The sequence below is a fragment of the Gekko japonicus genome, unplaced genomic scaffold (assembly GCF_001447785.1).
Source record: "Gekko japonicus isolate JY-2015 unplaced genomic scaffold, Gekko_japonicus_V1.1 scaffold84, whole genome shotgun sequence".
In the NCBI taxonomy this organism is placed as follows: domain Eukaryota; kingdom Metazoa; phylum Chordata; class Lepidosauria; order Squamata; family Gekkonidae; genus Gekko; species Gekko japonicus.
The window spans coordinates 425,445-445,140 of NW_015159712.1; the positions used below are offsets into that span (position 1 = coordinate 425,445).

Here is a 19,696-nt window from a genome sequence, read left to right on the forward strand (position 1 = left end):
TGAGAGATTAAAGAGATGGTTCAGTTTATGTTTCATCTTATTCCTCTGGCCCCACCCTAGCCCTGGTATATCTACAAAACTCTGTTCACACAGAATATTCTTCTAGACTTTCTTCCTTTGTGCAATCATTACATCAGAATTCTTGTTCAGTCATTTTTAGTTGTTATTTCTATGTACGTTTTCTGTGGGGAGGCATCTGACCATGTTATTTATGTATTTATTTTTAAAAAATCATTTTAAGCCACCTTTCCAACTAACTTAGGATCCCTAAAGTGGCAAAGGATGAAAAAACTAAAACAAGTTGTAAAAATACATACTAAAAATGAAAAACAACAATTAATGAAACACAAATGGGAAGAAGGGTCAGTGAAGGACCGTCAAACAAAACAGAGGAGTTTTCACCCACTGCAGAAGATAATGATAGAGGAGGAAAGATCTTTAAGGGCCAGTGGACACTTTCAAGGCCTTCAGAGCCCTTTGGGGTTATATTCCAGGATGCAGGTATGGATGTGGAGAGGGACAATACAGCCATGTGAATAGGAGTTCTAACCAAGGAATACACACACTGCAAACACCACCAGTTTCCCTGGGAACGAGATTTCAGAAGGTGATGTTAGCACTAGCCAAGTCGATACGACTAGCTTGGGGCTAAAAGAAGCTGTTTTGGAAAAGAAAATATTACTAGACTGAGGCACCTCCTTGTCATAAGCTCCAGTTACACTTTAGTGCCGGCAGCCAGTTATTTTAGGAAAAACGGGACCTTACAACTGAAACCACTACTCATTATAATCAGCAATGAGTCCAGTATGCATTGCTAAAGAAATGCAACAAAGTGGAGATGCCACCACCAGAAGCAGCTACGTCATGGTGCCTCAAAGTAAGATGTGAACCTCCAGAAAAGGTACATGGCAGTTGCATGGCAATGCCTGTAAGACTGCTCCTCCCCTTGCTGGTTTTTGTATAGAAAGAGCCAGGAGGTTAACTGTCAAACTAGGTAAAAGTGGTGTATAAAAACATGTCTCCATGCTTTCTTTTAGGATTTGGGAAAGCTTGTGATGATGCATTTTGAGAACCTGGTATCAGTAAGGCAGCTGTGTAACAGGTTAGTTGTTTTGTGGATCATACAGCTTCTTGTAGCTGTTTGTAAGAACGTGGCAATCTATGGCTTAGATCCTGCCTAGACTTTCTGTGGGTTCAAGGGTTGAAACAAAATTAACCTTTAGTTACAAAACTAGCTACTACATCACACAAAGTGAAACTTAGTGCACTTCAGCACAGTTTGATGTAAATAAGAACTTAAATGGAATACTTCCAAGTAATGTGTAAACTCAGCAGTTAACTATGTGCATTCAAATATATCATTTGAAATGGGAGGTTTCCCTGTTCTATCTTTGTGCAGGAGTTCCAGCTACTGTAAACGTCTGAAAAGACCCCCCCCTTACAAAAGTTACCTCTGCACAGATGCTTCTGATAAGAAGAAGAAGAGATTGGATTTATACCCCGCCCTTCACTACCCAAAGGTGTCTCAGAGCGGCTTACAAACTCCTTTCCCTTCCCCTCCCCACAACAGACACCCTGTGAGGTAGGTGGGGCTGAGAGAGCTCTTGACAGAAACTGCTCTTTTTCAAGGACAGCTCTTATCAGAACTACGGCTTGCCCAAGGTCATCCAGCAGGTGCAAGTGGAGGAGTGGGGAATCAAACCCGGTTCTCCCAGATTAGAGTCTGCACATTTAACCACTACACCAAACTGGCTCTTCTTACAAATAGCTACAAGAGAGAAGGAGATAAAAGTTATTTGTATTTTCTCTACTTTCCAGAAGAAAGTTAAAGCTCCTCCGAGGTCTTTCTCACCCAAAATTACTAATCAATGTAAAAAAGCAACTTACTTCCAAGTAGGCTTTTTTCTTTTAGAAACCTTTAGTGACAGTATGAAAAGATAGGGGCAGTGGTGGAATACCTACCTACTAGAGGGAGTAACTGCAGAGTAGTGGCCCCCATCCAATGGGGTGCATGTAACCATTCTCTCATGATCAGCCTGAGTGCCATGAACTGGCTGGTTGGGAATCAGGGGCACTCCACCCTCCTTCCCTGGAACAATCAACTGGAGTGAAAAAGAATGACCAAATGAGAGATTTTTCTATTAGTTTTGACAAAAGATTACACTAAGAGGAACTCTGTGGCTTTCCAGACAGTGATTGTTTAGCTTTTAATGATACATAACTGACTGCTGGGCTACCTGTTAATTACACTCACCACATGGAAACTGACTAGCACTGCCTATCAAGAACACTGGCAACAGAGAAGGACTTTTGAAGAGGATTGCAGGCAAATATAGAGGTAAGTCGAGAGGAGAGGGAGACAAATACAGAAAATAACTTGCTAGAATAATGAAAAAGAGAAATAAATAACAGATAGAGAAGGCCAGCCAGCAGTTCCACCTTCCCGCCATGTCTGACCACAGTCCACTCCAGCCTCATTTGCCTGTTCACCAACCTTCAAAGGATTCACTCCTTTTGTGGTACACATCATACGTAGCTCAGTTCTAACTGTACCCTACAAGTAATCTTTGGGATAATGGCATGGGGAAAGAAAGTCTAAGGGGTGATTTTCTTAAAAATGATTGTATTTTCTTGCTTCTAAATGATTTGAATTCATACCTTTTCCAGTATCAGGACATATAAATGCAGGGCTATTTTGGGGCAGGAACGCACAGGAATGGAATTCCGGCTGGCTTCAGAGTTGGCCATGCCCACTATAGCCAAAACCTCTGTGTGCATGGATACAGAGGGAAGGCCTGGAGAGTGACCCCCCCCCCCACAGCGACTCCGAGACGGGCGGGCCAGGGGGGCCCCTGGAAGGATCAGGGAGGCATTTAAATGCCTCCCCGTGCCTTCCCCAGCCTGTTCAAGGTCCGGCTTGCCTGGGCTCTCCGCAGCCGTGGGGCGCTCAGGCAAGTCAAGGGAAAGCAGTTTAAACTGCCTCCCCTCCCCTCTAAGGGTTGGCTTGCCTGGGCTCCCTGCAGCCATGGGGTGCCCGGGCAAGCCAAGGGAAGGCATGGGGTGTGGCCTAATATGCAAATGAGTTTCTGCTGTTGAGTGTGGCCTATTATGCTAACGAGTTCCTGCTGGGCTTTTTCTACAAAAAAGCCCTGTATAAATGACTTAGAACTATGAAATATCCAAATATCACCACCCTTAAACTGAATATGATTAAAATCCATGCTGTTCCTGTCACCAGAGGGAATAATTCAGGCTACCACAAGTCATATCATGCAAAGTGTTCTCATCTCTTCCATGAAGATGCTCAGGTTCAAACTGTTGGTGAGTAAGAAAATTAAATCAAAGTCTATAATTCGGAGATACCTACTGGGAATTACAGTGCCACCCTAAGTAGAGTTACACACTTCTAAGTCAATGGGCTTAGAAGGGTACAACTCCATTTAAGTTGGCCACGTTAGTCTCTGCAAGTCTTCATCATTATATGGCATGCAGATGACATAGGCAAAGTAGTGCCTTTTCACAGATATTGGATATCTTAAGACATACAGAAAAATCTTGCTCTTAATCTTAATCTGCAATTAAATCTCTGAGAACAAATCTGGGTTCTGTAGCATCTTCACTGCATGGTATCTTTGTCCCCAAAATAAAATTTATTGTGACTCCAAAAAGCAGTGCAAGGCTAGCTTCCTCAGGTATTTGTCAGTTCCTTTTTAAAAATAATGATTACCCTAGATCCTTTGCTAGTATGATGAAATGGATGTAGAAGCATGCCAGCTGTTTTAAGGGACAGTAGTAGCTATGTAAGAGAGACACTTAGTGGCCTCAGACCTCTAAGAATACCTGGTGGGGATGTGCCGCACTCAAGCCACCAGCAAAGGCTACTGGGTAGCCCAGGTCAGCGGATCCAACTCCCAGGGCTGCAGGCTGATAAGAAAGACGAGAACTGGAGAGCTAAGAAATGAGAAGGGGAAAGGAAAAGGGAGAGAAAGGGAAAACCTCACAGTCTGAATAATCTTCAGAATTACTGGACAAGGCCAGGGGGGAGATTTACAGTGTCAAATACTATTCTGGAACTGCGCTCCTTTCATTCTAACACACACATCAATCCTACATATACTCAGAAGAAAACGCACCACTAATTCAATGGAATTTGCTTCAAAGTAGTATTTAGGATTGCTAAAAACTAATTCCAGCTTAAATTTTTCCTTTAAAATGACACATACATTTTAGAAATTATGGAGATGCCCTTAATGTAATGTAAAGAACTTAGACGACAGTATGGAGAAGGCGAAAGCTCTTCCATAACATAGAAAAATCACTTAAAATCTTCTGAAGCAGCTACAATAATTGCTTTGACAGCAAACTGGCATGAAGGATTACACTCAGTACAGAAAACTATTCATGTGAACATTTGCATGTTCCTCTTTTGCATATCACAGAATAAAAATACTACCATAAAACCTCCCATTTTGTATATCAGGCATGGTATACAGACAAAGCAGAACGAGGCAATACAGTGAACAGGACTACTTCAGAAAGGAAAACCCCAGAAGCTCCTCCTAAGAAATATCAACTTGAACAGGCATCTGAGCAGGCATTTTGTAGCCTTCCTTCAGTATGGAAGCATATTCAGAGACCAAAATCAATCCCCAAGAACATGAGTTCCCAATCAAAATATTATTACTGAGCACCATCTTTCCCCACAAGAGAGTCAGACAGTACAGGGCTGTTGGCTTTATTACTTTAACACTCCTTCTCTTTACGCCATTTCTCTCTGTGGCCCTTGCAAAAGAATTCTAGATTCTGTACCATCCAAAGACAACAATCAAAATACTCAAATATGTGGACACACACACTGATTTGTTTAATTTATTCTAAAGGACACAATTCAGTAGAATTTAAGCAGTTCCATATGCTCACTAGAAGCATGAACAGGTAAGCACTCTTTTGAATAGGCCACTACAGAAAGACAATCATGATGCTCTAAAGACACAAAGGAGATCTCTGTGGTATCTGAGTAAGCTAAACAGTTGCAGTCATTTCCCATTATTATTGCAAAGTTGTTTTCCAGGATTTCCCAGGGCTAACCCAGCCTGGACCACTCGGGTTTCCAACAAACCACTTCTGGAACTTGAGAGACAACTGGCATTAGCTTCTAACACAGTGTGAGGAACTGTGATGTGAACTGGGGAAAGCCAGTTGCACACGGAGAAGCACTGGGTTGAGTGAGAGGCTGCTCAGATCTTAGCCACAGTCTGATTTGACCCATGAGAAGAAGAAAATGTGTCTCCAACATTCCTTTCTTAGCCTGTAAGCATCCCACTGAGATTCTACTGAATTACAAAAGTTTTGTAAGGAGTTTGCTGTGATGTCCAAATGTAGGCAATGTTTATAATCTGCTGCTGACATATAAAAGATCCACATCACAACAAATTTGCCAGTGGACAAAGAACAATGCTTTAAAATTTTCCAAAGGTTTTATCTGGAAATATGACCACATACAAAATATAATCTATTGAAGTTAAAAAAATAATAATGGGAGAGTTTTTTACCATATGTCAGCCTATCTGCATATAATGGCTATTTGAGAAAAAAATGATAGAAATAATTTTAAGTATATGGAGATTAATAAATAGATGTTTGGAATTTTAATCTAAGTTATCCTTGAAGCAAATTTTATACCTTTCTGTTGAACTTATGGAGTAAGTATGTGTACTGAATTTATACCCAATATGTGTTTACCATCTATATTTATTTTATAGTTGGGAAGTTAATGGGCAAGTGGGAGGTGCCCACAGACCCACCCACCCCCATTCCTCACAATGGCCTCTTGTTCATCCTGCTTTGTGCTATGTTGCACTACCTATATCATTATTAAAAATAAAAGTAGTTGGTCTGCATATCTATTTATTCCTGTCAATTCTTGGAGGTTAGGAAACCTTGATGACAAACTTTTCATAGGGGACATGATGGGCAGGACCCCTGCAGAGGAATACACCAACTCAAATTCCAATAAACTCATTAAGAGGGGAAATTGCTTGCCTTTATAGCTGTATTTAGTCAGGGTACTAGGGAGGAAAAGAGGGGTCCTTTTCCTCCCAGCTATGTTCCATACCTCCCCAATTTCCTTTCTGGTCCCATCAACAACCTTCTCTCTCTGCATAATTCATTCTAAGCATATTTTTTTTCTGTCTTGTTTTTGTTGGTGCACTGGTCTGTGACCTCTCATCTCTTCAGAGTTAACAAAAATACAGTTTATTGACTGAACTCCAGCCAACTCAGTGAAATACCACAGATCTCCAGAACAACTTATTTTCCACAAAGCCATCAAGACTTCTAAAAGCTTGCCCCAGCCTTCTTCACAGCATGTAGTCATTAGATATGCACAAAGCTGAAGTTCAATAAAAAAGCAACAAATGCAGTAAGTTACAAAATAAATGCCTGCTTAATTTGTTTTTAAAGTTATCAAGAACCATACAGATATTGCAACTAAGCAGAAAAAAATCCAAAGGCTAATTTCCATTTCAGGCTTATTAGGCTAAAGTTCAAGCAAAATTATTTACTGCAAAAACTTAGTTTTAACGTTTTCCCTAGTGTTAAAGGTACTGTCAGGCCATATACATTGTTTTCTATAATGCACTCACTTGATGTGAAAAAGCCAGCCCCATCATAGGGCCCTTCAAGGTATCCACCACCAAAGGAGAAGGGGTCTGAATATGTGCTTTAGTAACAGTAAAAACACACTGAACAAGACAGACACACAAAAGAAAACAGAAAAAGAAGAGAAAGAAAAGGACTTGAGAAAAAAACTGAAGACAGTTGGATGAACTGAATGCTGGTGAAGAAATGTTCGCACATGTCAAGATCACAGAATGGCAATGTATAGATGTTAGAAAATGTCACAAAAACTGCCAGTTTGTTCCATCTCAGATGTATTTGAATTTACATCAGCATTGCTGATGACTAGGCTGAACAGCCATTGGTGATAATGAAGAAAGGAAAAGGAAGCCATACAAAGCGGCAGTCACTTAAACCTTTCATGGACTTTTAACTTTAGCAGTGATCCCCATCATCTCCATTTGGACTAAGCTTAGTGGCTTAACAAAGACAGTGAACCTTTGCAACTTTTGGCAAGTTCGAATGTAGGTGTGTGTTAAGTGCCGTCAAGTTGCTTCCAACTGCAGTGAATTGTTCCACTGAACTAAAAACAGACCAGGTATTCTGTTCTTAAGGAAAGGAGAAGGAGGAGTGCTGCTCTCTCTAAGTGCTGCTATGTCTCATAATGTGCATATAAGTGACATGGCAAAGAAGTATGATATGAGAATGCTGTGAGTCCCAAGACTTCTGGGCACGCAGAGAACTCTTGTTCAGTAAAAAGGGGGGGGGGATGATCATATGCCGAGAGGGGAAATGCTATACTTTGTCATCATCTATGTTTTTAAATAGCTCTAATTAAGGCCACTAATCTACCAATTGTGTTGGCTGCCAAAAATTCATAGGCAATGTGTCTTTAAAGATCTAATGACAGATTCAGAACTCCTGAGATCTTGTTTCTTTTGTGATATTTAATAAATTACCCAGAAAAGTATATGTACAAGGCAGAAAATCTAGAGTGCCCTGAAACATACCTCAATGGAGCTAAGCATTAAGGCTCTGAAGAGCACAGAGCAGAAAAGTGCACATATATTGTGCCCCCATCATTCTGCATAATGCTGTTTCCACACAGAAATGTTGTTCCAATTTGTCATCCAAACCCACAGTGAGAGGTTTTTTGGAGCCCCCTAACTGACTTTGCTTTCCATGTTATATACCTACAGCATTATAATACTACTAGCAGTAAAGCCCATTGTAAAAGCAATACAAAGAGCTCTAGAAAGATGTGATGTGTAACAAATGCATCGGCTGGAAGCAGATTAAGTACATATTAGCAGTATATGTTAGCCAGTGAGGGTGCATTTGCAAATATGAGACACTGGTTTTTTTTGTCTAAGCATCTCCTTCCTCTGCTATGGCTGAAGTGTGTTCTACTCTATGCCCTAAGCATGTGTGTTCTAATTTTTTATTTTTTGCACACTTAACTGGGTTTGTCACGTGTAGTGTGTGTCTTGTTTATTGCCACATTTCCCCCCTTTGAACATTTGTCTATATGTATCTGCCTGTTTCCCTCTTTGGTCAAGGCTAAATCAAGACCACAAAAGTGAGGAACAATGCCTAGTTATAATTTCTACAGGAATAAAAGCTCTGACCTGGGTTCCTGTTTTTTTTGTCCTTTTTGCTTTAGCTTTAAATAAGTATCTGGGTGTCTGTATCTGTCTCTGTCGGTTTGCCTCTCTCTTTGTAATTGCTTTTCACACTCTGGGTGTGGTTAAAGGTTCCCCCCACTTGCAGGGTTTAACCCAGTGTCACAAACACTCTGTATTTTTTTAATGCATATGTCATTCTCCACTTCAGCCAGTTGTTCCTGCACTCCTCCTGTTTGTGCATGCCTACGTACATCTGTCTGTGACCGTGTCTGTATTTCTGCTTTGCAGCATGCCTCGGATTTTTTACTTCCTATTTTGTGTGTGTCTGGTCCCATTCTCTATCTCTGCTTGTATGGGTATCCACTGGCTTTTTTGTGATAACTTGGGCTGGTCCCCCCTCTGCCACACTGACAGCTATTTACTTGGTGGGTTTTTTTCCATTCTGGAAAGTGTTGCCTCAGCAAACTTGGCTTGGAGGCTAAAGACGGTGGTTTTTGTCCCCTGAGGGAATCGTAGTCCGGTAAGGAGAGCAAAGACAGTAGCTGTGTTCACCGGAGCGAAGCAACCGTCTTCTGAGGAAAGTTTTGGTGGGCTCCACCTCTGTGGGTTGGACTCAGGCAACGCAGCCAGTGGTCTTAAAGGTGCCACTGGACTCAAACTTTGTTCTGTTGCTTCAGACCAACACAGCTACCCACCCGAATCTATCCTTATATCTCTGTAAAGGAAACGGCTAGAGACCTGGGTTTCTTTTAAATGAAAGCTTAGAATTCAGAGGAGCTAGTAGATCAGTGGCAATGACTCTGAGGATTGGACAGCCACATTTGTATTAACCAACCAAAGGAACCACATAAGTACTCTATGCCCTAAGCATCACCCCATCAAATACACACATACAAGAAGGTAAGAGAGAACTATTAATATTTCTTTTTGGTTTTTAAATATTTTTTATGTGCATGGGTGTGTGTGTACACATGGAAGTATGGTCACCTCTGGTGACTGTGTGTACACCTTGAAGTCATGGTAACCTCTGGGGACTGACCCCTACTGGGGGCTTAGAGGATATTCAGAGAGGTGACTGAATAAAGCCTGGCCTCACCTCCCACCTCTGGTATTTCAAGGATGTCTTCCATTCAATTACTTGCCAGAGTTGACCCTGCTTAGCTTCTGAGATCTGACAAGATTGGGCTTGCCTGAGCTATCCACGTCAAGGCACTATTAATATTTTATGTGTGTGTGTAGATATATATCTATATCTACCTCCCTCCCTGTGTGTATGTATATAAATATATACATTTTTAATTCCAAGGTACCTCTGAACATGTTGAAATCATCTCTCCCTACCACTGCTGAACCTTAGCCAGTCCTTGTGGGGGGAAGGGCTTCCTTCTCTGCCTTCTTGTGTTCACCTCAGCAAGAGGCACACTAGCTCAGCCTAGACAATGTGATTGACAAGGCCACCAGAAGAGAGCAAACAGCCTTGAGCAAGAGGGATAATACCATGCCACTCTGGCCAGCTTGCTCTTCTCCGAAGCAACGATCGTGGTTATGGTTTTATTTTCTCTTCTCTCCAGTGAGCTTGCTCTCCTCTTAGAGGCTTTGTGGGTTTTGAAATGAAAGCACAGATGCTGCAAAGAAGGGTGAGGGGTTCTTAGAGAGGATGGGCCCTTTACTGAGATCCCTGGGATGAGGTCCACAGCTCAGGGAGGCTCTCAGCTTACCCATTCTTCAGTGGCAGCTGGGAACCACCAGCCAACCACAAGCCTCACTTGGCAATGACCTTGCCCACTTCCTTGGAACATGGGATGGGTGCCACATTTGGGAATTGCTCAGAAAAGTCACAGGTGACATATCAAACAGCCACAGAGTATCACTATAGTAGACAGATCGTCATAAAGTTATCACATTCTAGAAATATATCAACTGCTAATTTTTTTAAAAAGCCAGAGAAAGACTTCCAGTGGTGATGGGATGGCAGCTGCAGAGGGCTAAGAGAAGGAAAATGTGGGGACAATTGCCATGTGGATGATCCATTGCCTTTGCAGGGGCAATGAAAGTGACACTGCTGCATGAAACAGCTTAAGATACTAGCAGTACTTCTGTAGTACGTCTCAAGTAAAAATATGCACTCAGAATCTTGTTTCCACACCAGGACTGTACATGCTGTGTTAGGGTTTGCTATACAGCTGCAAAGGCTCTCTTGTCAGCCTGTTCAGAATTAGCAGTTTTGTAGGGCCTATCCAAGGAGTTTGCAAAGTACAAGTCCATTCTTAAGTATTTCACAGTACGGGGAATTTAAAAATAAATAACAGATACTGTATAATGAGATAGTTGTAAGACTACAGAGAATCTTAAATTCTACTCTGAGTAATCAAGTCAGGACACAAAAGATGTTTGTGAAACTGTATTTTACCTATAAAACAACATAATTTTTGTAGTGGTGAAATGTATGTACGGTTAAGCTCACTAACATTTAATTTGCAATAATCTTCATTTCTGTGCTTGTTTTACATCTTACAAAAATAGTCTGTAAAAATACAAGTAAAATAGAGTGACTGTCAATAAATTAAACCGTGTTCTGTAGCCAAACATGATTACACAGTAGGTTCTCTAAAGGACATATGCTGGGAAACTTTTACAGCTGTCTCTGAAAAGTCCCATACCTGGGATGGAGGAGAAGTAGAGAAAGAGGTGGTGCAGACTTCTTGAGAGTCTTCTACTGATGGGTATGCTGCTGTGGCTTCCTCGCCACCTGTTCTGTAAAAACAGGAAGAGATAAATTTCTAAATGTGACTATTCAATAATACACACACGAAAAGTACAGGCAGAGAAAGACAATGCAGCCAAGGATCCAAGTGGAGTTGAAAGGAGAATTATGAACGAGCTCTAACTCTTTTAGTACTAGGGCTGAAGAAAATGCTACTGGGGGGATTACGAATTTCCAGCTCTGATTTCTCCAGAAATTCTCCCTAAAGGTGGGAGAAACATGATTCTTCCGTGTTCCACCCTGTTTTAGAAGACATTTTTTCTGAAAGAAGAGTCTTGATCAAGCTACAGAGATAGATCGATCTCAAAAGACAGTTTCATGTACTTTGTCTTTGTTGTTGATCCAACTATCAAGGACACTAAGGAAATAAAACTATTTTCAATCTTTGATCTATTTATCAAAGTTTCTTTTATTACAATGTGTGAAGAATTCTGAATTGTGCATGCTTTCCGACTGATACACCAGCACACAAATACAAAAATGGACATTTGTGTTAGCATAATCTTGCATGTCATTCAGTATATTAATTAGTATTTTTCATCCTTCACAATGTGTAATCAGGAAAAACATTACTGATGCAAAGGAGTCTTCACATTAACTAGCTAGAGTGAGTGTGAAACCTCTGGGCCACATTCCATCCACTAATCTCTAACAGATTAGGAAATGCAGACTTTTCTCATGCACTCCAAATAACAGAAGAAGCAGGACTGGCATCCTTTTCCCCACCCAGCACTGCATGCTGTAAAGGCTCTATACTTGGGAATAACTGTCCCTTCACCCTATATTAGTCATGTTTCCTCACCTGTAATTGCAGGGGTGCATGGGTGAGGAGCTGGGATAGGGACGGTCCACAAAGTGATCAATGATAATCCCCATGATAGGTGGGGTCCTCTCAAACTGCCTGCAATGCAACAAGCACATGGTGTTATTCATAAGACTCTTCTCCCTTCTTTGCTGCAACCCCAGTTCTGGCAGCTAGGCTACTCTTTGCATCAGATAATGGGGAGCAGAGCATCACCAGAATTCCACCCTGCAACTCCACACATTAACAAGGCATAACTCAGGGTTACCCAATACTACTACATGGCAAGATCTAAGAACCCCAGATTGTGTGCTTAAAAACTGTGTCTCTGAAAAGGTGGTTTAGCTTGACTATGATTTCCTCACCTCGTGGACATGAAGGCTAAGTTGATTCTGTAGGCACAAGACAACGTGATGGTGCCCAATGGAGTACCCACTGTTCCAACACGGACTGTCTGAAATCCTATAGAGGCAGAAGAGCAATTGGCAAAGTAATAATCATTTTAAATTAAAAATAAGTGATTGCTGTGGCAGCACATATACTAAAACTGAAACATAAAAATAACAGTATTAAATATTGTACCCTGCTTTTCTCCCAACATTGCTTACAAAAAACCCCAATTTAAATAAATAAACAGAAAAAAATAAGGAGTAATGACTGATTTTCAGCTTCCCTGAATGACTGTTCTGGTAAAAATCCTCTTGCTAGCAATGGTGCAAGGATACTAATTTCCTGTCCTGTTGTATACCTGATCTTGCTTCCTAATGCAACTTGATCATGTAAATACCACCTATATGCTGTTTTTTGAGTTAATTTATTATTCTGTAACTTTCCTTTCCCCCTCCTATCCCTCCATTTTAATTGTTTATGTAGCTAATATAAATCTTGTCAAAAATAGTGCATTGCCCAACCATACCTTCTCCTAGGCCACTCAGCTGGACTTCTCCGAAGTATATCCTATAAATGGGGATAAGAGAGAGAAACAGCACATTAGATGTAGACAACTAGGCAGTACAAAGCCAGACACCGTGTTAATCACTAATGTGCACAATGCTTTACAATCTTGATCTTCTTTGCTTTTTTTCCCTTTTTTTTACAGAATGGAGTCAGGGCTGAGAGAGCAATTTGCCCCAGGCTATCCATGACTGAGCAGGAAATTCAAATATATCATCAGTATTTTATAAACTGGATTAAGCAACTGTCAGTTGGTAAAAAATATTAACCAGAAAAATCCTAGTCAGACTCAGAACTACTTCAGGTTTATCTTCTCTATTTTTCTCCTACATATCAACCTGACAGCTTAGAAGCATTTCCAAGACTTGCTACCCAACCAAGAGCTGTACTAATCTGAATTCTCAGCAAATCATACTAAGTCAGACTTTTAAAAAAGTTATTCAGGTAGATCTCTTACAAAATAAACAAGATTGTGCTGTTCATATGGTACCTATAACTAATCTTCCCCATCCATCCAGAAATATCATTTAAGATTTAACAGGTAACTCTTCTAAGAGTCAGTTGTGTACTGTGTCAAATAGTAATGAAAAGTAAATTATCAGAGGAATGTCTTTGTATATTGTTGCTTTTCAGGGTTTCTTTCTTATAGACTGTACAGCTTGATCCCGTAAACTGGTCAGCTCACATTTTTCCTGTGCTAGCTTTGCACTAAGAATGGAGAAGTAAAATGAAGCCAGGTCCTCCAGCCATTTTCGTTCAAAGAACGGTGTAAGAGCTGAGATGCAGTGCTGTTAAACAACCTCCATAATTTCAGTGGGGCTCCTACACAGGCCTTTCATCCAATATGAATAGAAGATAAAACATATTTCTAATTTGCATTATACTCAAAATTCTCAGAGGACCAGTACTTGCAAATAGGACTCAAAGTTAAACCTTTTGAACGTTTAGTTCAGTTTCTACAGTGAAATTCGAAGGTGGTAACAAGATTTTGGATGTATCACAAGCCAGACACAAAAGGAGCAAGAATGCACAGAAATGTGTAAATCAGAATAAAATAAATAAGAAGTTACACACTGCAAAATGGATATTACATTTTGTCAAATTTTAAGATGAGAGATGAAGGAAAGAAAAAAGGGGGGACCCTTTCCATATCCCACACTGAAAAAAGGAAAGAGAAAAAAATGTTGCATAAGCAAACATGCTAGGTACAAATGAAAAGAAGAATCTAAGCATATAGCTGTGTTGTTAGGGGGGGGGGGAGAACCTAACCAAGAAATATAAAACTTAATTAGAAGTGGAGAGTGGAAAGGGCACATAATCCTATTGTTTCAGTGGAATATTGGAGCCCATATTACCTGTACAGTATTACATATTCATGACCCTGTTTCCTTGACAGTCTGTAGGCAGGTGTCACCCTGGTTATGGCAAGTAAAGACTTCAGCAACAGAGATAGCCTGTTATATACAGTGTAGGAAACTTTGATTTCTTTATCACACCTAGAAAGCACACAGAAGCAGTTAGTTCAGCATTCCCAATGAAAAGGTAAAAACGATACCAATACAGACTGGAGATTATAAAATCTACAACTTGCCTTAGAATGCCACATTTAAGTTACAAACAATTAGGAAAACAATCTATCATTAAGGGGAAAAATTATGACATACAAATCTTTTCACAGCAAGGGAATCAATATATGTAATTCTCAACATGGTCCATCTGTGGATACTTGCATCTAGTGATTGGGACCATGAACAGAAAAACCTTTCTACAAACCTGAGAAAAGCCCCATGTTTGCAAAAAAAACTGAACTCTGACAAAAATTATTTTGGGAGTTAAAAATCCCCATAATAATAGAAACAGTGCCTGTGGCTTTAAGAAACAAATGCCCTCTCAGTGGTTCTGTGGGGTTCTAGGCAACCACAACAGTAGCATGCCTTCAAACCTTGGTTTCTGTCAGTAAAGGCAGGGGGAGGGAACTTTGTAGGGCTGTTTTGGCCTTTGAGGGAGGACTCATCTGAGCTAAGACCAGACACAACCACCAGGCAACTTGCTACCATGTGACTTGCATGACTCACCTAGGCCTGGCTGTCTACTACTATTCAACAACAATCACCTCATGAAAGCTAGTGCTGTGTAGTGGTTATAGTTTCAGACAAGGAACTGGGAGACCCAGGTTCAGATCCCCACTCTACTATGTACAGAACTTGAATCTTGGGCCAGTCACACATTCTCAGCCTAACCTACCTCAACAAGTTGTTGTGAGGATAAAACGCAGGAGAGGAGAGTGATGCGGGCTACCTTAGGTCCCCATTGTGAAAAAGCATGGGATATAAATGAAGTAAATAAACAATAAATACAGTTGAAGATGGGGGCCAGACAAAAGGTAGGTAAGCTTGGTGGGTTGGTGGGAGAGAAATAAGCAAGGAAAAGGAAAAATATGAGGGCTGCCAGAGAAGAGAAAGAGGAAACAGTAGGGTTGCCAGGTCTTACCTTGCCTGGAGCGGGGGACTTTGGGGGGCATTCCAGGTTGGGTGGGAATGTCACACAATGTCCCCAACATGATGACATCACCCGGAAGTGACGTCCCCGTGTGATGTTGTCATTTATGGGTGACATCATTGCATCAGGGATGTCACACAGCATTGTCCCTGTTTGGGGATAGGGCTTCCCCAACCAGCCAACTGGCCGGCAGCGGGCTGAAGTCCCGAAAATTTTCCCAGCAATGCCAGGAGAATGGCAACCATAAGAAATAGTGTGGGGAGGGAGATACAGGGGAAAGTGAAGTGCCTGTACCAAGTCCTTGTGGGCTCCCCACTGTCCAAATGGTTAGCTTTGAAACATCAGTAACAAGGGTTGCTATACCTTCTTTGAATCATCTATAATTTTTATAGAAAAACAGATTCTTGAGGCCATTATTGTTGCCTGATGCAGAATGCAAGAACCACCAAGTGCTGACTCACTGCAGTTAATTTGGTTCCTGTTTCTGCTGGAAAATTGTAAACAAAAATAGAAAGTGTAAATTAGCATAGGTCAGCTGGATGATTTATATTGGAAGCTTTCTGCCTTCTAATGATACCCAGTCTTTTCAGACTGAAGTATTCAGACATGATGAGCTTATTAAGCATTAAACCCACTATAAAAGAACATTCATTTGTCATCTAGTTTTCTTTTTGACACGGGTAAACCATGCCTGCAGATTATGGAAAAGAAACTGTGAAATGAGTTACACACATGAAATTTTTAAAAAGGTGTTCAAAAGTTGGAACTATTGGAAGGGGAAGGACTTGCCTGGGACACCACTGGATCTAGGGCTGGTCCTGCATACACGCAGCTGGGATGAATCTGAATTAGCGTTACAGAGTGCTCAGGCAGTTCAATGGTTTAGGGTACTTAAACCCTGTCTTGAGTCACTAAAGTGTTTGCAAATTTTGTTTGGTAAATGTGGTTACCTGCTCTGCATATCAGGTGAGAGAAGTTAGTTGTACTCCATGCATACTGTCAAGGGTCCTTGCCCAGGCTAAAATTACTCAGCACCACATGCCTGTGACTAGTAAGCACAGGGACCTTGCAGGTTCCACCAGGATATCACTTACCATCTGCTGATCTTTCTTTATCTATACATAGCTGGATCTTGTGCTGTCATTCCAGTAATTCACAATGTGGGGAGGGGCTGTGGGTCAGTGGTTGAGCATCTGCTTTGCATGCAGGAAGTCACAATGTGAATCCCTGACATCTCCAGTTGCAAGAACTGAGTAGTAGGTGATGTGAAAGACCTCTCCCTGAAACCCTGGAGAGCCACTGCCAGTCTGAGTGGGCAATACTGACCTCGATGGACCAAGGGTCTGATTCAGTATAAGGCAGCTTCATGTGGCCATCACTTATTCCTGTGGCCATCACTACATCCTCTGGCAGCAAATTCCACATTTTAATCACACTCCGTGTAAAGAAATATTTCCCCTTGTCTGTCCTGAATCTACTGCCCATCAGGTTCATTGGATGCAAGTTTTAAAATTTTGGGAGAGGGAGAAAAAAAAATCCCGTTGTCAACTCTCTCCACCCCATGCATAATTTTACCTTAATACTGTACTGGGAGTTTTGCAAATGAATGCCAGAGCAAGTTTTTTGTTTGTTTCATTTAAAATGCAAATGCACAGGGCCCAATTTTGCATTGTGATTGTGCTGCAGGAGGAGAGAGAATTTAAGCTCCCACCCAGTCATTTCCTCAACCTGAAAAATAGTTCCATGGAAATGCTATTTGTCACATTGGGGCAAATATTCAGTTCCCTGTATCTGATGAAGGGAGCTTTGAGTCTTGAAAGCTTATTACCACCCCACCCTCCCAAATCTTGCTCATTTCTAAGGTGCTACTGGACTCAAATCTAGGTCCCCATACATCTACTGATCCAGGCCTGCCCCAGTGGGTATCAGGGCCAATTTTAAGAACAGCAAATTCTTGGGGGGGGGGGGAGGGGGAGATTTTGAATGGGAAAGGAGTGGTTAGTCATTTCGTCACTATCTCCGCCATTTTTCTACTCCAGTTAGCACTTTATGCACCTTCCCCCCAACACACACACTAAAATAGCAGGGGGTAGCCATGTTAATCATGTAATCCCCGCAGCTTCTAAATTTGCAGAGTAGAATGATAGCCCTGGGAAGAGGCTCAGTGCTCTGAGACAGGAATGATGGCCCCTAGGTATAGCAGAGGTGTTCTGGGACTGGAATGACAAACCCAAACACTCTCATTTTTGGTAGAATGACATGCCTCCCCTCCTCCACCTGGCCGTTGTGCATCCTACATGAAGCAGGGTGATTCAGCAGATGCAAGAGAATGCCAGTGGTCTGCATCCAACAACTCACACAGCAGAACCAGAGCTTGCAGAAGGGGAGGGGGGAGGGAGGGAGGGAAGGAAGGAGAGATGGAAAGAGAGTAAATAGATGGGAAAGAAAGAAAGAAAGAAAATAGATGGGGAGACGGGAAAGAAAGGAGGGGGGGAGTGTGAGGAGGGGGGAGAGCAAAGGCTCCCCTAATCTCTTTGGGCTCCAAAGTTCAGTGGGCTATAAACTTCCCATGTGGACCTGCTGAGCTCTGAAGTGCTCCCTTTTCTCATTTCACAAAAGGCAAAACAAAAACAAAAATGCGCTCCTCCTAGCAGCCATGCACTTGCCCTCCCCCAAACCCCGGCAGCCCATTACTTGGAAAGCTGACAGAGCAGGCTGTGTTTTTTGCCGGTAAGATCTCCCACAGCAGAATCGGAAGGAGCAGCAGCCCACAGCCTTCTCGGTCCCTCACCCTGACACGGGAGGAGGAGGGACAGAAAAAGCTCCAGTAGCCCTGATCCCTCCCCATGCACATCTATGGAGCCGCGTCCCCTGGACTTTCAGCAACTCTCTCAGCCCAACCTGCTTACTCAAAAGTCAGTTGAGATCAGGAACAAGGTGATAAGCTCTCTGTTTAAAACATCAGACAGCCATTGGAAAAAAAAAGACAGAACAGCTCTTGCTATGGTCAGATCGTATTCTTACACTAAAAAAAGGAAGCAGAGAGGGGGGACCTTGATCTGTCTCTTTGTGATTGAAGGCAATACAACAGAGCTGAGAGTTGACACTAACTGCTATACCACCCTGGATCTCCCCATACTTCTATTAGCCCCCCTAGAAAGGGGGGGGGGACAGGCAAACATCATTTGCCTGTCTGTTTTCCATTCCAATGCTGATGGTTCTGAAATTATGCATGGGTAGAAACCATCTCTCCTCATCCAGCACCTGAAAACAGTGGCGGGCTCAGGCCCGGCACTCCGGCAGAGGGCCTGAAAATGGCGGCGAGGGCGGGCTCCGCAGGCCATTTTTCAAGGCTGGAGCTCCGGCACAGGGCCTAAAAATGACGGCAAGGGTGGGCTCCGCAGCCGTTTTTCAAGGCCGGCACTCTGGCGCAGGGCCTGAAAACAGCAGCAAGGGCGGAGGGGCCCCCCTCCGCAGGCCGTTTTTCAAGGTTGGCACTCCGGCACAGGGCGCTCTGGTGCAGGGCCTGAAAACAGCGGCAAGGACAGGGGCTCCGCAGACCGTTTTTCAAGCCCAGCGCTCTGGCGCAGGGCCTGAAAATGGCAGCAAGGACAGGGGGGCTCCGCAGGCCATTTTTTAAGGCTGGCACTCCGGCGCAGGGCACTCTGATGCAGGTCCTGAAAACAGCGGCGAGGGTGGGGGCCACCACAGGCCATTTTGAAGCCCGGCGCTCTGGTGCAGGGCCTGAAAACGGCAGTGAGAGCGCCCCCCCCCACAGGCCGTTTTGAAGCCTGGCGCTCCACGCAGGGCCTGAAAAAGGCGGGGGGGGGAGTTCTGCAGGTGATGGGAGGGCTCCGCAGGGAACTTACCTGCCTGCTGCTTACTCTTTGTGGCCCGACTGATGGCTGGTGGGAGTAGGGGGCGGGGCTTATGTGCCCACCCCCTGGGCTCCTTAGTGGCGGAGCAGCACTCTGGCGCGCTCTGGCAGGAACTGAGGCCTGCATATTTACTTACAGGGTAAGAATCAGCAACACATACTTACTTCTCATTCATTTCTAAACACCAAATTTCCAGCTCCATGGAATCCCCCTGTGATGGAAAAGGGAATGTTAAAACAAATAGATATAATTAAATCTCAATACATTTGTGCAAACAGATCCCATAATCCCACGCATATCCTTTTGGTAGTCAGAAGGGATCCCTTCCCCTTTTCATCAGTGGAAAATCTGGTTGGATCCAACCCAGTGGGTCCACAGTTGCCTCATAACAAACTGCATGGAGCATATTTTCAGCATTCACATGTGTATGTAACAGCAGCCAGCATATTTTTGCTCTGAGGGCTAAGCAGAGTTTTCTTTCATCTTTGCTCTTCAGATGACAAGCATGAGAGAGTGACTGTGATGTTACTGGCGTCCTGACAATTGGCATTTTGCA

General features: G+C 42.6%; 1 protein-coding gene across 1 annotated transcript in view; it reads right to left on the minus strand.

Moving 5' to 3' along the window:
• The window catches only part of ATG13 (autophagy related 13), a 44,140-nt gene that overhangs the window by 4,154 nt on the left and 20,290 nt on the right, over nucleotides 1-19,696 (minus strand). Inside the window, exons 5-13 of the mRNA XM_015407224.1 lie at nucleotides 19,305-19,351; nucleotides 14,119-14,259; nucleotides 12,726-12,766; nucleotides 12,175-12,271; nucleotides 11,810-11,908; nucleotides 10,904-10,997; nucleotides 6,645-6,743; nucleotides 3,841-3,951; nucleotides 1,963-2,102 (exon numbers count right to left, since the gene is read on the minus strand). Of these exons, the coding sequence (XP_015262710.1) occupies nucleotides 1,963-2,102; nucleotides 3,841-3,951; nucleotides 6,645-6,743; nucleotides 10,904-10,997; nucleotides 11,810-11,908; nucleotides 12,175-12,271; nucleotides 12,726-12,766; nucleotides 14,119-14,259; nucleotides 19,305-19,351 (869 nt within the window). The remainder of the gene's footprint in view (nucleotides 1-1,962; nucleotides 2,103-3,840; nucleotides 3,952-6,644; nucleotides 6,744-10,903; nucleotides 10,998-11,809; nucleotides 11,909-12,174; nucleotides 12,272-12,725; nucleotides 12,767-14,118; nucleotides 14,260-19,304; nucleotides 19,352-19,696) is intronic.